Genomic DNA, 17,673 nt, shown 5'->3' on the forward strand with positions numbered 1-17,673 from the left:
CAAAAAAAAATCATCCCATTCTGCTTGCTGCCTGAATTTAACACAGCAGGGAAGGGAATTGGGCAGGGGATCCAAGGGGATCTGCAGCTCCTGTCTCAGAAAGTCAGCCTGAGACCAAAAAAATCATCCCTTGCTCCTTGCCTGCCTGATTTAAAACAGCAACAAAGGGAATTGTGCAGGGGATCCAGGGGGATCTCCTGTCTCAGAGTCAGCCTCAGATAATAAAAATCACCCCCTCTCCTTGCCTGCCTGAATTTATCTGTGTTTTGTGGCTCTGGGAGCAGAGCAGCTCTGGTGTAAATTACTTGCACGACCTTTCCTGTTTGATGACTTTACAGCTGGCTGCTCACACCTCACATATAATTCCATGTATGCCATCCATCATTAGCACCTGCTGGAGAGCCTGGCAGCTCCTGGGGCTGCTGCTGCTGTCCCAGGGGGCTGTGGCAGGGGCAGGACACGGGACAGGGTCACAGGGAGGTGGCCCTGCCCTGCAGAGCCCCGGCCAGGGCAGGACACGGCCAGGACCTCGGGCATTCTTGGTCAGACCTGGCACAGGATTAAATTAAATCCCTCTTCTGTCTTCCTCTCGTTTTCCACCCACTTTGAGCTCTGAGGCTCCTGCTGAGGGTGGCAGGCTGGGAATGATTTTCCCAGCTCTTTTCCCTGCCCTACAAGATCATCCTCACATGGGTGCCCACCACAAAGCCCTTGAAGGCCACGGCAGCTGAACTCCACTCTGCCAGCAGCTTCTGGGTTATGAGTTCCTGCATTTCCATGTCCTCAGCAGCTGTGGAGAAAAAAAAACACCCAGGGCAAGACCTGGCTGTGTCATTTCTCATCTGGAGAGCCCCTTGCTCACATTTATAATTTCCATTTTAATTGTGCCGACACCTCACAGTGCAGGTGAGGTGTTGCCACACTTAATTATAAAATAAAATATAAATATATTTCTAAATATATTTTTCTCTTATATTTATACTAAATAAATAGAAATATTTATAAAATATATTTATGAATATATTTATAAATATAATTTTTATAAAAAAAAAATGTTTAGAAATTTAAAAAAAATTTGAAATTTTATTTTTTAAAAATTTTTAAATGTTTAAATTTTAAAATTTTTTAAAAATTAAAATTTTAAAAAAGTTTAATTTTAAATTTCAAAAATTTTAAAAAATTAAATTTTTTTTTTAAAATTTAATTAATTATTTTTATTTTTATTTAATACCTATTAAATCCAGCCCGGATTGTGTCACTCCACACCTCCAGCAGCCCTTTCTGTGGGTTAATCAGGCACGTGCTGCATTGCTCTCAACCCCTTTCTCGGCTATGCTTAATTACACTTAATTATTGTAATCCCGGTCTCTGCCTTCCTCCCTCCAGCCCAGCACATCAATCCCGGGTTCAGCGCTGCGCTTGTAGAGCCGAATTCCAGAGCTTCCGAGCGGGCGGGAGGAACGCAAACCCTTACATGGCTCTGCTCCTCCGCCAGGGCTGGCCCTGCCTCTCCCTGGCTTTAGAGAGCTCCTCTCAGCGTTTAAGAATGGACAGACTTAATTCGGGCAGCAATTCCATCCCCGCAGACAAAGGGAGCGAGCCGGAGCACACTTCAGGAGCAATTATTTAAATCCCCCTGTCTGAGAGAGGCGGGGGAAAAGCTGCTGGTGCCAACAATCCCAAACTCTCCTGCCGCTCCTTATAAGTTCAGCTTTGCCCAGATGTCTCTGCCTGCATCTCGCACCCAGGAAATCACAATTATCATTCCCCTATAAACCTGCAGAGAGAGGGATGGGAGCACAGGAATATGAGTCAAGAGTGTGGTGGTGATCACAGGGGTCCCAGGATGAGGGAAGAGATGAGAATCGTGACTCCACGTTTCAGAAGGCTGATTATTATATTATATTATATTATATTATATTATATTATATTAATTATATCATATCATATTATACTATATTATACTATATTATATCATACTATATTATATTATATCATACTATATTATACTATATTAAACGATATATGATATATGATATATAATTATATATATTATATATAATTATATATATTATATATAATAATAATAGTAATATATGATATATATAATAGATATATAATAATATAATATAATATAATATAATATAATATAATATAATATAATTATATATTATATTATATTATATCATACTATATTATATTATATCATACTATATTATACTATATTATATCATACTATATTATATTATATCATACTATATTATACTATATTATACGATATATGATATATATATCACATATCGTAAATATATGATATATTTAATATATCAATATATATTGATATATTAAAACTATACTAAAATAACAGAAGAAAATATTTCATCAGAAGGCTTGCAAGGAATAGAAAAGAAATGGAATGATAATAAAATCTTGTGACTGACCAGAGAGTCCGAGACAGCCGGGCTGTGATTGGTCATTAATTAAAAACAACCACATGAGCCAATCCCAGATGCACCTGTTGCATTCCACAGCAGCAGATAACCATTGGTTACATTTTGTTTCTGAGGCCTCTCAGCTTCTCAGGAGAAAAAATCCCAAGGAAAGGATTTTTCATAAAAGATGTCTGTGACACAAGAATGTGAGTTTATTCCTGGGTTTTACACCCAAAATCCAAGTGAAGAGAGCAGTCTTCAGAGGGAAAGGTGTTGCTGAGGATCTGTGCACGTGGCTGTCCCAAAAAGTGTTGGCAAAGCTCATTAGGGTAATTTGACAAGAGGAAAGAAAACAAATCCTGAGCTGCCACCAGTCCCTCCTTGCCTGGCCTGTGCCACTGAGCTTACAAACACCATCAGATTTTTGTAATCAGAGCACTGGCACTCTGAGCCTGCTTGCTGATGCTTAAAAAAAAACATAATTTGGGGCAAAATTCTCCTCTTTGGTTCACACAGCCATGGCAGGGACACCTTCCACTGCCCCAGGTGGCTCCAAACTCCACCAGCCTGGCCTTGGACACTTCAGGGATCCAGGGGCAGCCACAGCTGTGCCAGGGCCTCCCCACCCTCAGTGAAGAATTTTTCCCTGATATCCAATCTAACCCTTCTCCCTTCCAGTTTGAAGCTCTTCCCTCCCGTCCTGTCACTACAATAATTAAAAATAATTGGAATGCACCACAGGAGTAACAAACTCCAGGCTTGTGCTCCCCATCAGGAGGGGCTGGGGACACACAAACCCTGTGAGTGAGGAAGCCCTGAGGGAGCTGGGGGTGCTCAGCCTGGAGCAAAGGAGACTCAGGGCTGCCCCCATCACTCTGCAGCTCCTGAAAGGTGCCTGTGCTCAGCTGGGGCTGGGCTCTGTCTCCAGCACTGACACAACCAGAGCACACAGCCTCAAGGGAAAGTTAGGTTGGGTATCAGGAAAAAGTGTTTCACAGAAAGGGTGATAAAGTTCTGGAATGTTCTGCCCGGGGAGGTGGTGGAGTCCCCATCCCTGGGTGTGTTTAACAAAGCCTGGATGTGGCACTGGGGGCCAGGGCTCAGTTGAGCTGTTGGGGCTGGGTTGGACTCGATGATCTCTAAGGTCTCTTCCATCTCAGTGATTCTGTGAATCCTGTGAATCTTGGTGCACATTCAGGTTTTACCAACATCCCTCAGCAGGATTTTGCCAGGCTCAGCTCTGGTGCTGGGTTCCCCAGCCCTCACTGGCACCAAACATTATTTCCCCTCACAGCTCCTGGTGCAGCTCAGACAGCAGAATCTGGGAGACAATCCCTTATCAAGTTACATCAACAAGCATTACAGCAGGGCAGATAAGCTTATTTTTTTAATCTGAGGGGCTGTGCTTGAGGAAATGTCACTCAGAGAGTGTCCTGTGGCCTCATGGCAGGCTGAACACAGAGCTACACATTTATATACATATACCACAAACAAAGACATCTAAATCTCTAGATATATATATTTTTTTACTGTTTTCAGCTTGCAAAATTTTTAACAATCAGGTATTTGTTGCTCACTGACATTAAAATCATTAAAATGAGGTAAAAATCCACTGTGTTGTCTGCACACTCTGGGTTTAATCACCCAGGTTGGAGCTGGAGACCTTTTATTGGAGCATGATTTCATCTTCAAACCATCCCAATATCCACTTGTGTACAGTAAGTTACCCATTTATAGGTTTCTAATAAAAGCAAATCTTCCCTAAGTGGCTATTACTGGATTTCTCCTTTCAGCCTGGGGATAAGCAGGATTCTGGGCTTTAAAAAGCTCTCTAGTGGGCTGAATAAGAAAGTGACAACTGAAGAATGTCATGGCAAAACTCTGGTGTGTTCTAATTACAGCACTGTTAACGAGGGGAACATTTGTCAGACCAGAGCTTCAGCACGTTTAGCACAGACACAGAAACCTCCCACTCGCACAGTGACAATTTTCTCTCCTCTCCAGGCAGATGCCACAGGAGGTGGTGTCTGCCAGCACAAGGTAAGTTCCTCCATCTGGAAAGAATTATTTTCTTTTTTTTTTTTTTTTCATTTTAATCAAGGACTTGAAGGAATTTGCACACTCGATTGCTAAAGAAAATGATGCATTTATTTTCTTTTTAAAAATGACCCAAAGTACAACTTCAAGAAATCTGCTCGTTACATTTAGATACATAGTTTGAGACTGACCGATTTCCAGAACGTTCCTCCACAGTTATATATCCACATGCACCTCCAATGTTTCCCACATCCCCCACCCTATCACACCTCATCACAATATTCCTAATAAAAAGGCAAAGCTGCAGATTCTGAGCGCTGCTGACATTTAGCTGGAACATCTGCAATGTGCAAGAGCCCCTGAACAGGAACGTGGCTGCAGGGAGGCAGAGGGAGGCAGGTAAAACCCTGAGTGCTGTGTGTGGGGAGGCTCTGGGGCAGCACAGGCTGCCCAACCCTGCCAGCCCCCCTGATTTGGAGTTTTAAAAATCCAGGAAAATGTTCTGGAGCCACGGATTTCTCCTGGTACAGAGGGAGTTACAGAGCTGGAGGCATTGTGGAACATGAAAGCTCTCTAATGAGATGTAGGAGGCGTATTTATTTCCACAAACTGCCCTTAAATTAATAAAACAAATAAAAATCAAGTGGTGTCTGTGATCTTTAGGCTCTGCACAACTCCCTGCCAGGAGGGGACAGCCGGGGGGATTTGGGATCTCGTCCCAGGGAACAGGGACAGGAGGAGAGGGAACGGCCTCAGGCTGGGCTGGGGAGGCTCAGGTTGGACACAGCAGGAATTTCCTCATGGGAAGGGCTGGAAGGGGCTGCCCAGGGGGGTTTGGAGCGCCCATCCCTGGAGGTGCCCAGTGAGGGGACACTGGTCTGGGTGACAAGGAGGGGGTCAGGCACAGGCTGGAACTGATGATCCTCGAGGGCTTTTCCAGCCTCACAATTCCAGGATCCTGTGAAGCACCAAATATAAAATCACCAAAACTGCCAGGTGCCCACAGCTCTGAGCACCCAGCACGTGCAGAAACCCCAGGATTTTTCATTAAAGTCTCTGAGCACAGTTTGTTTTCAGTCTCAGCACACAAGTCCCACAGATCTTTCCATATTATTTCGGCTCTCCACTTCCACAACGGAATTAAACTTTGGCAGGCAGGGGATTTGTATCATTTCAGCAGAGATCTCTGGGTGCAGCATCAGCCTTTTGCTTGTGTGCCTGGGATTAGCAAGACATTGCTGAGATCATCATATATATGTTTCACAGCCAGGACAGCTTTTGGTATTAAACAAGTAAAAAACCCAGGAGAGCTGCAGTGAGCAGCCCTTTAGAAAGGACCCTGTGCTTGTTTGAGAGGTAGTTCTGAAGATGATCATCATTGCAAAGAAGTTCTGCAACTGCTTAAAAAGTTTTCAGCTGCAAGAGGTAAAAAAGATTGTAAGCAATCACTCACTCTTCCACAAAAGTTGAATTAAATCTGTCCCATTCATCTGCTGGGAATTCTTGGGTCACTGGTCAACCAGGATTGCCATTCCAGCAGGCTGGGAGGACAAAAAACACCAGTGAGGAGTGTCTGTGCTACCCAGAAAATCTCTAGATTTAGGTTTGGGTCCTTCAGATGTGCTGCTCATGCATTGTCATTGATTTATATAAAAATATTGCTGAGCCAAAGAGCTGGAACTGCAGCCAAAGAACATTTGTTATTTGCACCTCTCACAGGGCAGTGAAACACTCTAAGGAGCATTTTCAAACAGGTTTGGGTGATTTTAGAGACGCAGTGCCTGATTTGCTGTAAACACCAGTGATTTGCATGTGCTAACTTCTGAGGAGAGCACAACAGAGGTGCCAGGGCTGGCAGCTCAACAAAGCAAAGCTCCCTCACAAATAGAAACTGCTCTTTACCTCTTCAGACATTTTCAATTTTAGGCTGCTCCCAACATTCTCAGCAGCAGCAGAGCTCACGAGGGGATGGTTTCTGGTGATTTCGGAGCTCACCAGGGTTTGGCTTTCCCAAAAACAAGTGTGACTTGGAGGTTTGGCCGTATCTGGAGAGCCCAGGCACCGAGGCCGTGCCCAACCCTGATAAATGACAGTGACACAGCCCAGGGTCCCCCAGTGGGGCTGGGACAAGCCCTGCTCCCTTCCCCAGGGAACTCAGCCACTCCAGGGTGTGCAGGGATGATTCCTCACAGGACATCTATGGGCTCACCTGGAGAGCTCTCCCACTCTGGGAATTCTGCATCAAACAATTCACCAAAAGCAAATGTTTTATGAAGAAATTGGGGATTAGTGATTGGAAACAAGACCCCAATATTCCCAGCTGTATTTCCTAGGCTAGGAAGAAGTTTCCAGCCCAGTAAATATCTGCTGAGGCTGCTTTTCCTTCTCACCCAAATTAGCAATTCACTTAACTACATATTTGATTTTCAAATATGGCAGTACCAAGTAAGAAAGAGCAAGTCTTAAACAAACACCATGTGCAGTCAGGGCAGTCAGGGCATGCTGAACACATTTTCTAGATGAAAAGCCACAGTTTTGCCAGTTAATTGCTTTATCTGCAGCTTCACAGCCCCAGCCTTAAGCAAAATTACTCAGTGTGCACCAGGGGCTGCCACAGGAGGAGTTCCCTCACAGCCACCTCTCCCCAAAAGTCACAGAATTATCAATATTATTCTAGTTTTTACAGATAGATGTTGGTGCAGCTCCCAGCACACCAGCACTGCTCCTTCTGCCAGGAAGCAGCACCACCACCTTATCTTCTCTATGAAATCCTTTTCCATGCATCCTGCAAGGTTCCCTTCTCCTCTCTCACCTGGTGTGTTTTGTTATAAAGAAACGTAAAGGGCACAAAAGGAAGAAGAAGATTTCTGGCTTCTGAAAATGTGCCAGATCTATTAGAGATTCTACTAAAATCAATGGCATCTTCTGCCACTTCCCTCCAGAATCCACTTCCCTGGTTCTTCGTTCAAATAAAACTTCACTCAGCCTAGCAAAATGAAAAATCCCAGCCATGTGTTGCTGTGAGTGACCCAGGCCAGCCCATCCATGCTGCTTGCTGCACGGATAAGGGCCAGACTGTTATTTTAATATCATTACTAAGCTCATTGAATTGACACTTGCTCAACAAAACAACTCAGAAAAGCTCCACACATGAGAACCCTCCTGGGAGCCTCAGTTTCGAGTCCTTTGGAGCTTTGGCTGAGTCTTTTTGAGGATTTTTGCAGGCCTGCACCCAGTGCTGCAATGACCCAGAGGGGCCAGAGCAGCCCCATCTCCTCAGGGGAAGGGTCTCCTACTGAACATTTGCTCACTTATCTTTCAAATCACCCTGGTGACTCCTTTGTTTGCATACTGAGAGTCTCCTTCCTTTAGCATTCAAAACCTGCTGCAGAGAAAAAGTCATTCCATTTCAAACCTCCTGTTCAGAAAAGCTCTAAATTGTATTTAAAGTCCTGCTCAGGCACCTGGCAAGGGATCAGATGGATCTGGAGATGGACTTGGGCCATGAGGCTGCAAGAAGGAACAACCCCAACAAGCTGGGCTGTGGTTGTGACAGGTCACACCACCCTGGCATGTTCTGGGAAGATAAAGGAAGAGGAAATACAAGCTCATGGAGTTCAAGAATGAGAAAATGTAGGCACCCAAAGGCCTGAAGGAAGGCAATTAGAAACAAAGCAGCTCTTCCCATAAAATATTTCCATTTGGATCAGCCAGTACTTGCACCTTATCAGTCTTTCCTGGTTATGTTTCCAGAGATTTTGTTGAGATTTCAGAGCACACTCCCAATTATTAATGTGTGTTTCCCCCCCCTCCCTCATTTTCCAGTCACAGCCCTGGGCCTGAAAAAGTTCTACTTGTCTGACAGGGGTGGCATGTTTGCATTTTTATTAAAAGAGCTTCATGTAATTCAATGGAATTCACTCTACACAAAGAGATAATTTTTTGCAATTACCAGAATCTCAAACATGGATATAAACCAGCTCTCAAAGTTCAACATTTTTGTTTTAGAAACACAGGAAAAACAAAGACACACACCTGGCAGAACTGATGATGGAAATCTGAGCTCCAAAGAAACAGAGAATTCAATCATTACCTGAACAAAGTGGCCCACACTTGTGATGGACCAGGCCTGATCCCAAATACCCCTACAAGCTTTCCACAGATTTTTAGGGGGAAATAGCAAGTGTTACAGAAATGAGTAGTTTTATTTAGATATATCCTGTGTTTCATGGCATTTCATTTTTTCATGGCTGCTTTGAAATTTTATCATCTGAGTATTTTCTTTTCCAATGACAAATTCCTTTGGGGTCTACATCCCATCACAGTTTTTAAAATCCCAGGATAGATAAGGGAAAAGCAATGCAGAGAAATAAAATTCTTCAAACTTAAGCAATTTGCAAGTAAGTTCCTAATGCATTACATTAATGCATTTGTGCTTTTGACATGAGATTTAAAAACTTTCCCCTGGAACAGAAAGAGTTCAGCTGGAGACAACTGAAAACATGGGAGTTTAAATCAAGTTCCTTTCCTGCCTTAAGCAAAAGAACCTGTTGAACCATGATAAATGGTTTGGTTTCTAAACCAGCATTTTTAAACAGCACATCAGCCAAAGTGTCTCTGTACTCCCCAGCTGAGCTGAACCCTCAGCAGAGGGGAATGCACCAGGTGTGAGTGAAGCAACTGGATAAAATCAGCCCTTTAATGTGCACATTTCTGACTGATCTTCCAGTATTCCAGACTGAGCCCCCAACACAAAGCAAATCCATTAAAACCCTCTCATTTCATTTCCTCCCACGGCATGAACAGACAGCGCACACACACGGGCTGTATCCTGGGAACCCAGCACTCCCCACTAGCTGACCAGCTTGGGGAGCACAGTACACAGAGGGATGCTGCCACTGGGCTCAGTGGCCAGACTGGCCCTCAGCTTGCTGGGGACTGCAGCCACAGGAGGCAGCTTGTTAGCAATTCCTTGGAAGGAACCTGAATAGCTGGAAATCCTCCTGCCGGAGCTTTTCTCCAAGGCGGCTGCTTTGGGCACCCGTTTGCAGATCCAGGGGTGCCGCAGGGCCTGGCTGGGAATCATGCGCGTGGAAGGATCCCAGCTGAGGCAATCCTTCAGGAAACCAGTGAACAAGGGGTCATCACAGCCCTTCAGAGCTGTCACCCAGTCCTTGTTCCCCGGGGCACCCCGGACCTTGCCGCGGCGCGAGCGGCTCCCGCTCAGGGTCACCTTCCCGTCCGGCTGCGTCAGCACCGTGCAGTAACGGGGGTGACCCTTGGAGTTGATGAAGTTCTTGGCTCGTTTGGATTGCTCCAAAAGCTTCTGAGGTGGCATCCCAAGAAGTTCCATGATACAGGCCAGCTGGTCTGCCTCGTCCTCTCCAGGGAAAAGAGGGTAGCCAGTCAAAAGCTCCACCAGGATACAGCCAAAACTCCACATGTCTATGGGCATCCCATAGCGGCTCCCCAGGATCACCTCTGGCGCCCGATAAAACCGGGACTGGATGTAGGTGTAGACTCTTTGGTGCTCAAAACAGCTGGACCCAAAATCTATAACCTTGATTCCACTCCTCCCTTGCTGTTTTAGGAGGATATTTTCTGGCTTCAAGTCACAGTGGATGATTTTGTTTCTATAAAGGGCATCCAAACACTGCAGGATGGAGTGAGCGAACTTCCGAACCAGCTGGAGGCTGAAACCCTGAAATTTATTCCTTTTAATCAGCTCATACAGGTTCATACTCAAGAGTTCAAAGGTCATGCAGATGTGGTTCCGAAAGGTGAAGCTTTCCAGCATGTGGATCACATTCATGCTGCCTGTTTTATCCTGCTTCTTCAGGTGCTCCAGGATCCTGATCTCCTCGGCAGCTTGGCGATGGAACCTCTTCTCATTGCGAACCATCTTTAAGGCCAGGTGTTGGTGCAGTTTGTGATCATAGACCTTAGCAACTTGTCCAAAACTGCCCTTGCCAATGATTTTGAGCACCTCATACCTGTAAGCCAGGTGGTCGTGGGGCACGTGGATGTAGCTGCCTTGGTCGTCGTCGTAGCCGCCGTTGTTGGGGCCGCCGATCACCCCCTGCCTCTTTTTGGCAGACGGCCCCACAAAGTAAATCTCGGAGAAACTGAAGATCTCCTGCTGCTCATAAGCTGATAGCAGATGTTTGAACTGTTTGACAGCTTCCTCTGGAGCTTGGGAGACAGCTTTGTGTGATTTCAAGGAGCTTCCACTGCCTCTAGCACCCAGGCTCTCTAGGGTTTTCTCTTTTGTCAGGGAAGGCAGAGATCTTTCTGGAGTAAGGCCTGCAGAGTGAAGAGTGCTGCTCCTTCTGTTGCCAGAGTCCTCAAATAACTGCTCCACTTTGACCTGATTTGCAGCCAGAGGGTGATCCTTCATTATAAGTTTGTTGATAGAAACCTACAAGGGAAAAAGTAGTTTAGTTTATCTTTTAAAGCATAGATTAAAAATAAACTCACTACCAGCAGAAAATCGGTAACACGGACGAGTTTGGCATTTATTAGGAACAAATATAAAATGCTGGGCTAAATTAAGTTACAAGCATAGTTATAGAAGGGTACACAAAGAGAAAGCAGCTCCCTGAAACAGCACATGTGCTTTTAAATCCAGAAAGGGAAACCCTAGACAGCCAAAGACTCAAACAACCACAAAATTCCTATCTCCACTCAGTGGAGGGCCAGGGAACAGCTATGTTTAGCTTCAGACGTGGGTGCAGCAGCACAACCACCAACAGATGCAACTTGCACCTGTCTGGAGCACGGAATGGAACGTGGATGTGCAGAGAAGTGGCAGCAGGAGTGCACAGCCAGGCTGCCAAAGGAACACAAAGCAACCCCAGCAGGTGACATATGGCTGCTGTGAGGCAGCTGCATGAGGAACAGGAGGGGGACAGGGCAAGGCAAGGTAAACCATCCTTCAGAATCTAAAAATTAATGGTTGGGTTTTAATTTCAAGGGGAAAACATCATCATATCCACACCACTCTTTGAAATCATGGTGGAATTATAGAATATCCTGAGCTGGAAGGGACCCACAAAAATCATCAAGTCCAAGTCCTGGTCCTGCACAGGACACCCCAAAATCCCTCCCAGCCCCTGAGAGCGTTGCTCTGGAGCTCTGGCAGCCTTGGGGCTGTGCCCATGCCCTGGGCAGCCTGTTCTGTGCCCCACTGTCTGGTTCAGCTGTCTGTCTGTCTCTGCCCCGACATGGGTAGGGCGGTTCTTGGGTGGCGCGCGTTTCAAAGGACGAGTCTGGACTCTTCAGCTTTTCCATCTTCAGATTGTTTATTGTTTCTTATCTACAAAATTTTCTGTCTGCCCAACAGAGGTCTGATCTGCAAGGCAGCCAAGGGCACTCTGACCACCCACGGGGCGGTCATGTCTTTTTATACTAAAATCTACGTACATGATATTTACCTTTATTTTCCAATACTTTTCACCCATGTTAGCAAGTGCACCCTCACCATAAACCAATCCCCAAGTGCCAACATCACCACAGGAGATGGAAGACAAGAAGAAGAAAGAAGAAGGACGAGACACGCCCTGATCCCTCCATCTTGTCTCCATAAACCCCCTGTACCAAAAACCTTAAAGTTTATATTTCACCCTATAAATGTGTCCCTTTTACACCCTTCACTCTAAAGTGATTCTCATGTCCTCAAACTGCTGTCACTTCTGTGGATGGATCAAAATCAAGCCACCAAACACTCTTGGCAACATTCCAGGATTTCCGAGACCCCCCAAGGGTTCTCCTGGCATCTCTGGACATCCAGAACGATGTGCTGAGTTCCCACACCCCACCACCCTCTGGGGGAAGAACTTTTATCCAACCTAAACCACCCTGACAGCTCCAGCCATTCTCTTGGGTCCTGGCACTGTCACAGAGGGAACAGAGAGCTGCAGAACTCTCTTAACACACACTTGAACAACCAGGACCAGCTCCCACTCCAACTCAGCTGAGAGCAGTCTGCGAGCACTCCCTCTTACCACCATGTGCTAAAATATTTACATCTGAAACAAACCCAGAGAAGGTGAGAAAAACACTGTGAAATTTTCCAGGCTTGTCAATTTTACTATTTAGTAAATGCTGAACACCCCGGAGGTCAGTTCCCCTCTAGCAGTTTTTCCTTTTCCTGCTTGCTGGCACTCCCTGCTGAGAGGCAGCACAGAGGTGTTGTCCCATCCAGGCAGAATTGAAGAAGCCCTGACTGAAGCAGCAACATCTGTTTTCCATTTTGTCCTTTAATCTAAAAATAAAGATCTCAGACACATGCCAAACCAAATCCCTGAAAACCAAAATAACTACACAGGAATCAAACAAAAAAATATAAATAAACCTGCAGCCCCACGGCAATAAAACCAAATTCCTTTTTAGTTACATCCAGTCCAACATCTCAGCAGGGTCAGCAAATCAGGGAAGTGAATGTTCTCCCTAAAGCCAACTCCACACAGCTCATAAAAGCCTCTGGTTGTTGGTGCTGCCCTGAAATGTTAGTTCTTGCTCACAAGCCCCAAAAAATGGGCATTTCCCTGCAGAAGTCAGTCCTTATCAACATGAAGAGATCCTACCAAGCTCCACTCCTCCTATCGACCCCAAAATGTGGTGTACCGGGAGGGACACGCCCAGCCAGAGTCTGCAGTAAAAACAACAGAGCCCAGCCCTGGTAACTCGGAATAAACGCCAGTTTCTTGGAGCCTGGCTGAACCTCCGAGATAAGAATGACATTTCTTCAGAGCTGGCTCAAAGACTCTTCAGTTGGCAGACCCAAACAGAAAGTTTACAAATAAACACAAGATATAAACACAGAACTAGCGTCACACTTGTTTAAATATTCTCCACCCAAGAGCAGTAGCAGCTCTGCTTGTGCTGCTGTTCATAGCAAACATTTTGTACCTTTGAATCCCTAAATAAACCAGCAATTCATGATTCCATTTATCCTGGAACGATTTCTTAATGAAGGAATTATGGCTTTGGATTTCAAACCTGACTCAACGGTAGTAAGGGCTCAATTTTCATTCTTAGAGGACTCCCAAAATCAGTTGCCACATGATGGTGAGACACAAATATAGCTCCATCTTCACTTGAGCTCAGGAGAGCTGCACTCAGATGACTCCTGGCTAACACCAGCTTTCTTTCAACAGCTTGATTTTACAAATCCCAGCCTCCACAAGTTTTTTGTTTAATTGCTGAAGTGCAGGCGAGAAATGAGGCTGACAACACCAGTGGCACCCTGTTGAAAACTCTCCCTGACAAAAACTTCATTTTCACTGACAAGGAAACAGTTGCTGCAATTCCTGCACAAACTGGTTTGCAGAGATGCTCTGAACACTGAATTAAACACATTGAACCCAGCCCATGTATTCTCAAAGCAGAGAGACTCTGTGTTCTCTTGCAGGCTCAGATGAAGGAATGGGCAGCTGCAGTCACCAACACTCCTCAATTCTCATGTAACATTACATAATAATAAAACATCTTGCTAGAAAACTAAAACTCCAGGTATTTTCCCATTAAAACTCAGCACCACCATTTTCAGCCCCAGCTCCTGCTTGCCTGATACCACTGAGGTTGGATTTTATTGGTACACCACCATGCAAACTGGGCATGCTATAAATCCTTAAGCTCGCCCTAAGAAGTTAACAGGCTTTAAGGAAAAAAACCACAGATGAAGACAAATCAAACAAAATATTCATGGGTTTATATTTGTATTGCATTGGATAGTTCCACTCTACCGACTTGTACTCAGTTATGAACAAATGAAGTCACACTACAGCTCAAAACACTGCAGCTGAAATGTTTCCATATCCCTGCACACAAAAAACCCCAACCCACTACTCCTCAAACCCTACTGCTCAACAGAACTCCAAATTCCTTCTGTTCCCCCTCAACATTTCCAAAAAGGGAAAAAAAAAAAAAACAGACTCATGCCCCTGAGTTTGCACAAACCAAATTTGTTACAACAAAATCCCACAAGGTGATGATTTTCAAATGCATGTTCCTCGGGGCAATGTCTATTTTCACTTTTTAGAAAGTGAGAGGTTTTTTTTTTTTAAGCTTAAGCTCCTTCCCTTCTGCCAGAACTCAACAAGAGCCAGAACACATTTAAAACCCATCTAAAGGACAGATCAGTGCACAAAAGTACAGCTGAACACGAGCACTACTGAGCCAATTAAAGGGAAAAAAAATCTCCCAGCTCCACATCTGCTGAGGGAACAGAGCCCTGATGAAAGAGCCCAGCAACACCTTCAGTTCATAAGGACTGTTTTGGAAGCAAAAGAAGTGACAGATAATGCCCAAGTTTTCGGAGCAGAAAGATACTTTTGTGAGGTGTTTGGCAGCCACACAGACTCACACTGCTCCTATGTTACTTACCAGTCAGAATTTTCATGAGGGAAACTAAAATGGAAACGTGCAGGAGGAGGCAGAGCAAAGCATGTGTGGATTGACTAATCAGAGTACAAGGTGACACGGCAGAACGCTCCAAGCCTTTGTAAAATAACTTTGTTTTTATTAAAACACTGAGCTGAGGGCAGTAAGATGGGGTTCCTGAGGCTGCCAGCAAGTTCTGCACTGAATGCAGCACATCATTTTCATGCTCAGAAAAAACAATAATGTTTAGAAGCCTCTACAAAGCAGCAAAATGCCACTTTTAAAATCTATTCTCTGTAGGGAGGTATCAGACCCCCACACAGCTCTCACTCCCACACTGCACAACGTGAAGACACAGATGACTTTAAAATACTCACATGAGGTCTTGAAAGGGAAGGAATTCCCGAGGGGCTCCGTTCTTCATTTGTAGGCTCTGGGTATCTACACTCATCTATCCTCATATAGGAGTCGTATAATCCATCGCCAATCCTGGCTGGAACGGTCCCACACACAAACCAGTTATTCACAACAATTCACACCGACAGAGGCAGAGCCAAAAGCTTAAATGCACATTTTAGTCAGTAAAATCATCGATTCTCCTTCATTCATTAAATGATCTTTGGAATTTTACTGAATTTTCAAACCGCAGGGGTGCGATGCTTCTGGGAAATCTTAATTCGAGATACTTTTAATTTAGAGGTTCTTTTTTGTGAAGCAACTTCTGCACTGCAAAAAAATACATCCCTAAGAATCACTGCCCACCATTCTTACCTCTTCCCCTTAATCAGGAAAATCCCAAACGAGCAGAAAACGAACAAACACTTCAACACTTGATGGGACTATCCTTTAAAACAGGTTATCCCTTAAAAATGAGATGTGAGAATTACACTGCAAAAGCGTGGGGAAGGCAAAAAAAAGAAAAAAGGCGGCGTCTCTCGCTGTCGACTGCTCAAAAACTTAAAATCGCGACGCCTATCGCGACAGACCCGACGGACGGCTGGGACCACGCGGGGGGCTCGGCGGCCACCGACCCAAACCGCATCCCCCCCTTTCCCCCCCAGCCCCGCGGGACCCCCGGCCGCCCCCTCCTCCTCACCCGCGGCGAGAGGCCCGTCCGGCTTCCTGCCGAGCAGCATCGTGTCGGGGGGGCCCCGGCGCGGGCCCCATTCCCGGCGGGTGCCGCTGCCCAGCGCGGCCGCTCGGCCCCGGCCCGGCCCGGCCGTTGCCCCGGGAACGGCCCCCGCCCGCCGCCCGCCCGCCCGCGCCTGCGCAGCGCCGCCGGGGCGGGATCGCGCCCGGGGCTGCGGAGCTCCAGCGCTCGCTTCAGTTCTCCCCTGCGCTAAAGCCGCGCTGCGCGACCCCAGCACCCGGGGCTGCGGAGCTCCAGCCTCCCCCGCTTCGCCTCTCCCCTCAGGGACACCCGCCCCGCGGGACCCCCGCACCCGGGGCTGCGCTTCTCCCCTGAGCTAAACCCGCCCTACGGAACCCCGCACCCGGGGCCGCGGAGCTCCACCTCTCGCCTCGCTTCTCCCCTGAGCTAAACCCGCCACGCGGGACCCCGCATCCCGGGCTGCGGAGCTCCAGCGGTCGCTTCGCTTCTCCCCTGAGCTAAACCTGCCCTACGGGACCCCCGCACCCGGGGCTGCGGAGCTCCAGCGCGCACCTCGCTTCTCCCCTCAGCCAAAGCCGCCCTGCGGGACTCCGCACACTGCGGAGTGCTCGGCCTGGGGGAGAGGAGGCCGCCGGGGCGGGATGGCGCCCGTGGCTGCGGAGCTCCAGCTTCTCCCCTCAGCCAAACCAGCCCCGCGGAACTCCCGCACCCGAGGCTGTGGAGCTCCAACGCGCACCTCGCTTCTCCCCTCAGCCGAACGCGCTCCGCGGTGCCCCCACGCACCGCGGGGTGCTCGGCATGGAGGAAAGGAACCTCCTCACACCGAGGTGTGTGGAAGGAACGCTCAGTAGTAACGTGGTTGCGAATAGGTGGATGGAGGCAAAACGCTGAGTGCTGCATGTAGGGAGCTCTGGGACAGCACGGGCTGCCCGACCCTGCCAGCCGCTGTGCAGGGATTGATTTGGAATAAAAAGTCCAGGACAATGCTCAGCTCCCCACGAGCAGCCATGGATTTGACCTGGAACAGAGGGAGTTACAGAGCTGGAGGCATCGGTGGCGTTTTGGAACATAAGAGCTCTCTAATGAGATGTAGGAGGTGTATTTATTTCCACAAACTGCCCTTAAATTAATAAAAAAATGAAAATCAAGTGGAGTCTGACTTTCTGGCTCTGCACAACTCCCTGCCAGGAGAGGACAGCCAGGAGATCTTATCCCAGGGAACAGGGACAGGAGGAGAGGGAACGGCCTCAGGCTGGGCTGGGGAGGCTCAGGTTGGACACAGCAGGAATTTCCTCATGGAAAGGGCTGGAAGGGGCTGCCCAGGGGGGTTTGGAGCGCCCATCCCTGGAGGTGCCCAAGAATGGATGTGGCACTGAGTGCTCTGGGCTGGGGACAACGTGGGCATCAGGCACAGCTTGGACTCGATGATCCTGGAGGGATTTTCCAATCTCCATAACTCTGTAAAAGCTGCAATTACTACAATACTCCTGTAATACTCCTACCCACTCCACATTCCTCAATCTCCACCTAGAAATCGATCAGGAACACGCAAGCAAATGTATAAATCACAGCAAGGATGCCCAGCTGCCAGGGCACGTTTACCAGACAACAGCTGAGAAGTTTAAGCACAAAAGAACCCCCACAATTCTGAGAACCCCTCGTATGGAGGAGCTCGGGGGCCGCCGTGGGGGTATCCCAGAGCCTGGCAGG

General features: G+C 46.9%; 1 protein-coding gene across 1 annotated transcript; it reads right to left on the minus strand.

Annotated features, from left to right (window-relative positions):
• Window positions 1–4,558: 4,558 nt before the first annotated feature.
• DYRK3 (dual specificity tyrosine phosphorylation regulated kinase 3) lies at window positions 4,559–16,055 on the minus strand. The gene is made up of 3 exons (XM_036398467.2): window positions 15,949–16,055; window positions 15,230–15,345; window positions 4,559–10,887 (listed from the first exon to the last, which is right to left on the minus strand). The coding sequence occupies exons 1-3, from the start codon at window positions 15,986–15,988 to the stop codon at window positions 9,322–9,324; spliced, it is 1,722 nt and encodes a 573-aa protein (XP_036254360.1). The 5' UTR covers window positions 15,989–16,055; the 3' UTR covers window positions 4,559–9,321.
• Between the last annotated feature and the right edge of the window lie 1,618 nt (window positions 16,056–17,673).

Source organism: Molothrus ater, chromosome 25 (assembly GCF_012460135.2).
Source record: "Molothrus ater isolate BHLD 08-10-18 breed brown headed cowbird chromosome 25, BPBGC_Mater_1.1, whole genome shotgun sequence".
Lineage (NCBI taxonomy): Eukaryota > Metazoa > Chordata > Aves > Passeriformes > Icteridae > Molothrus > Molothrus ater.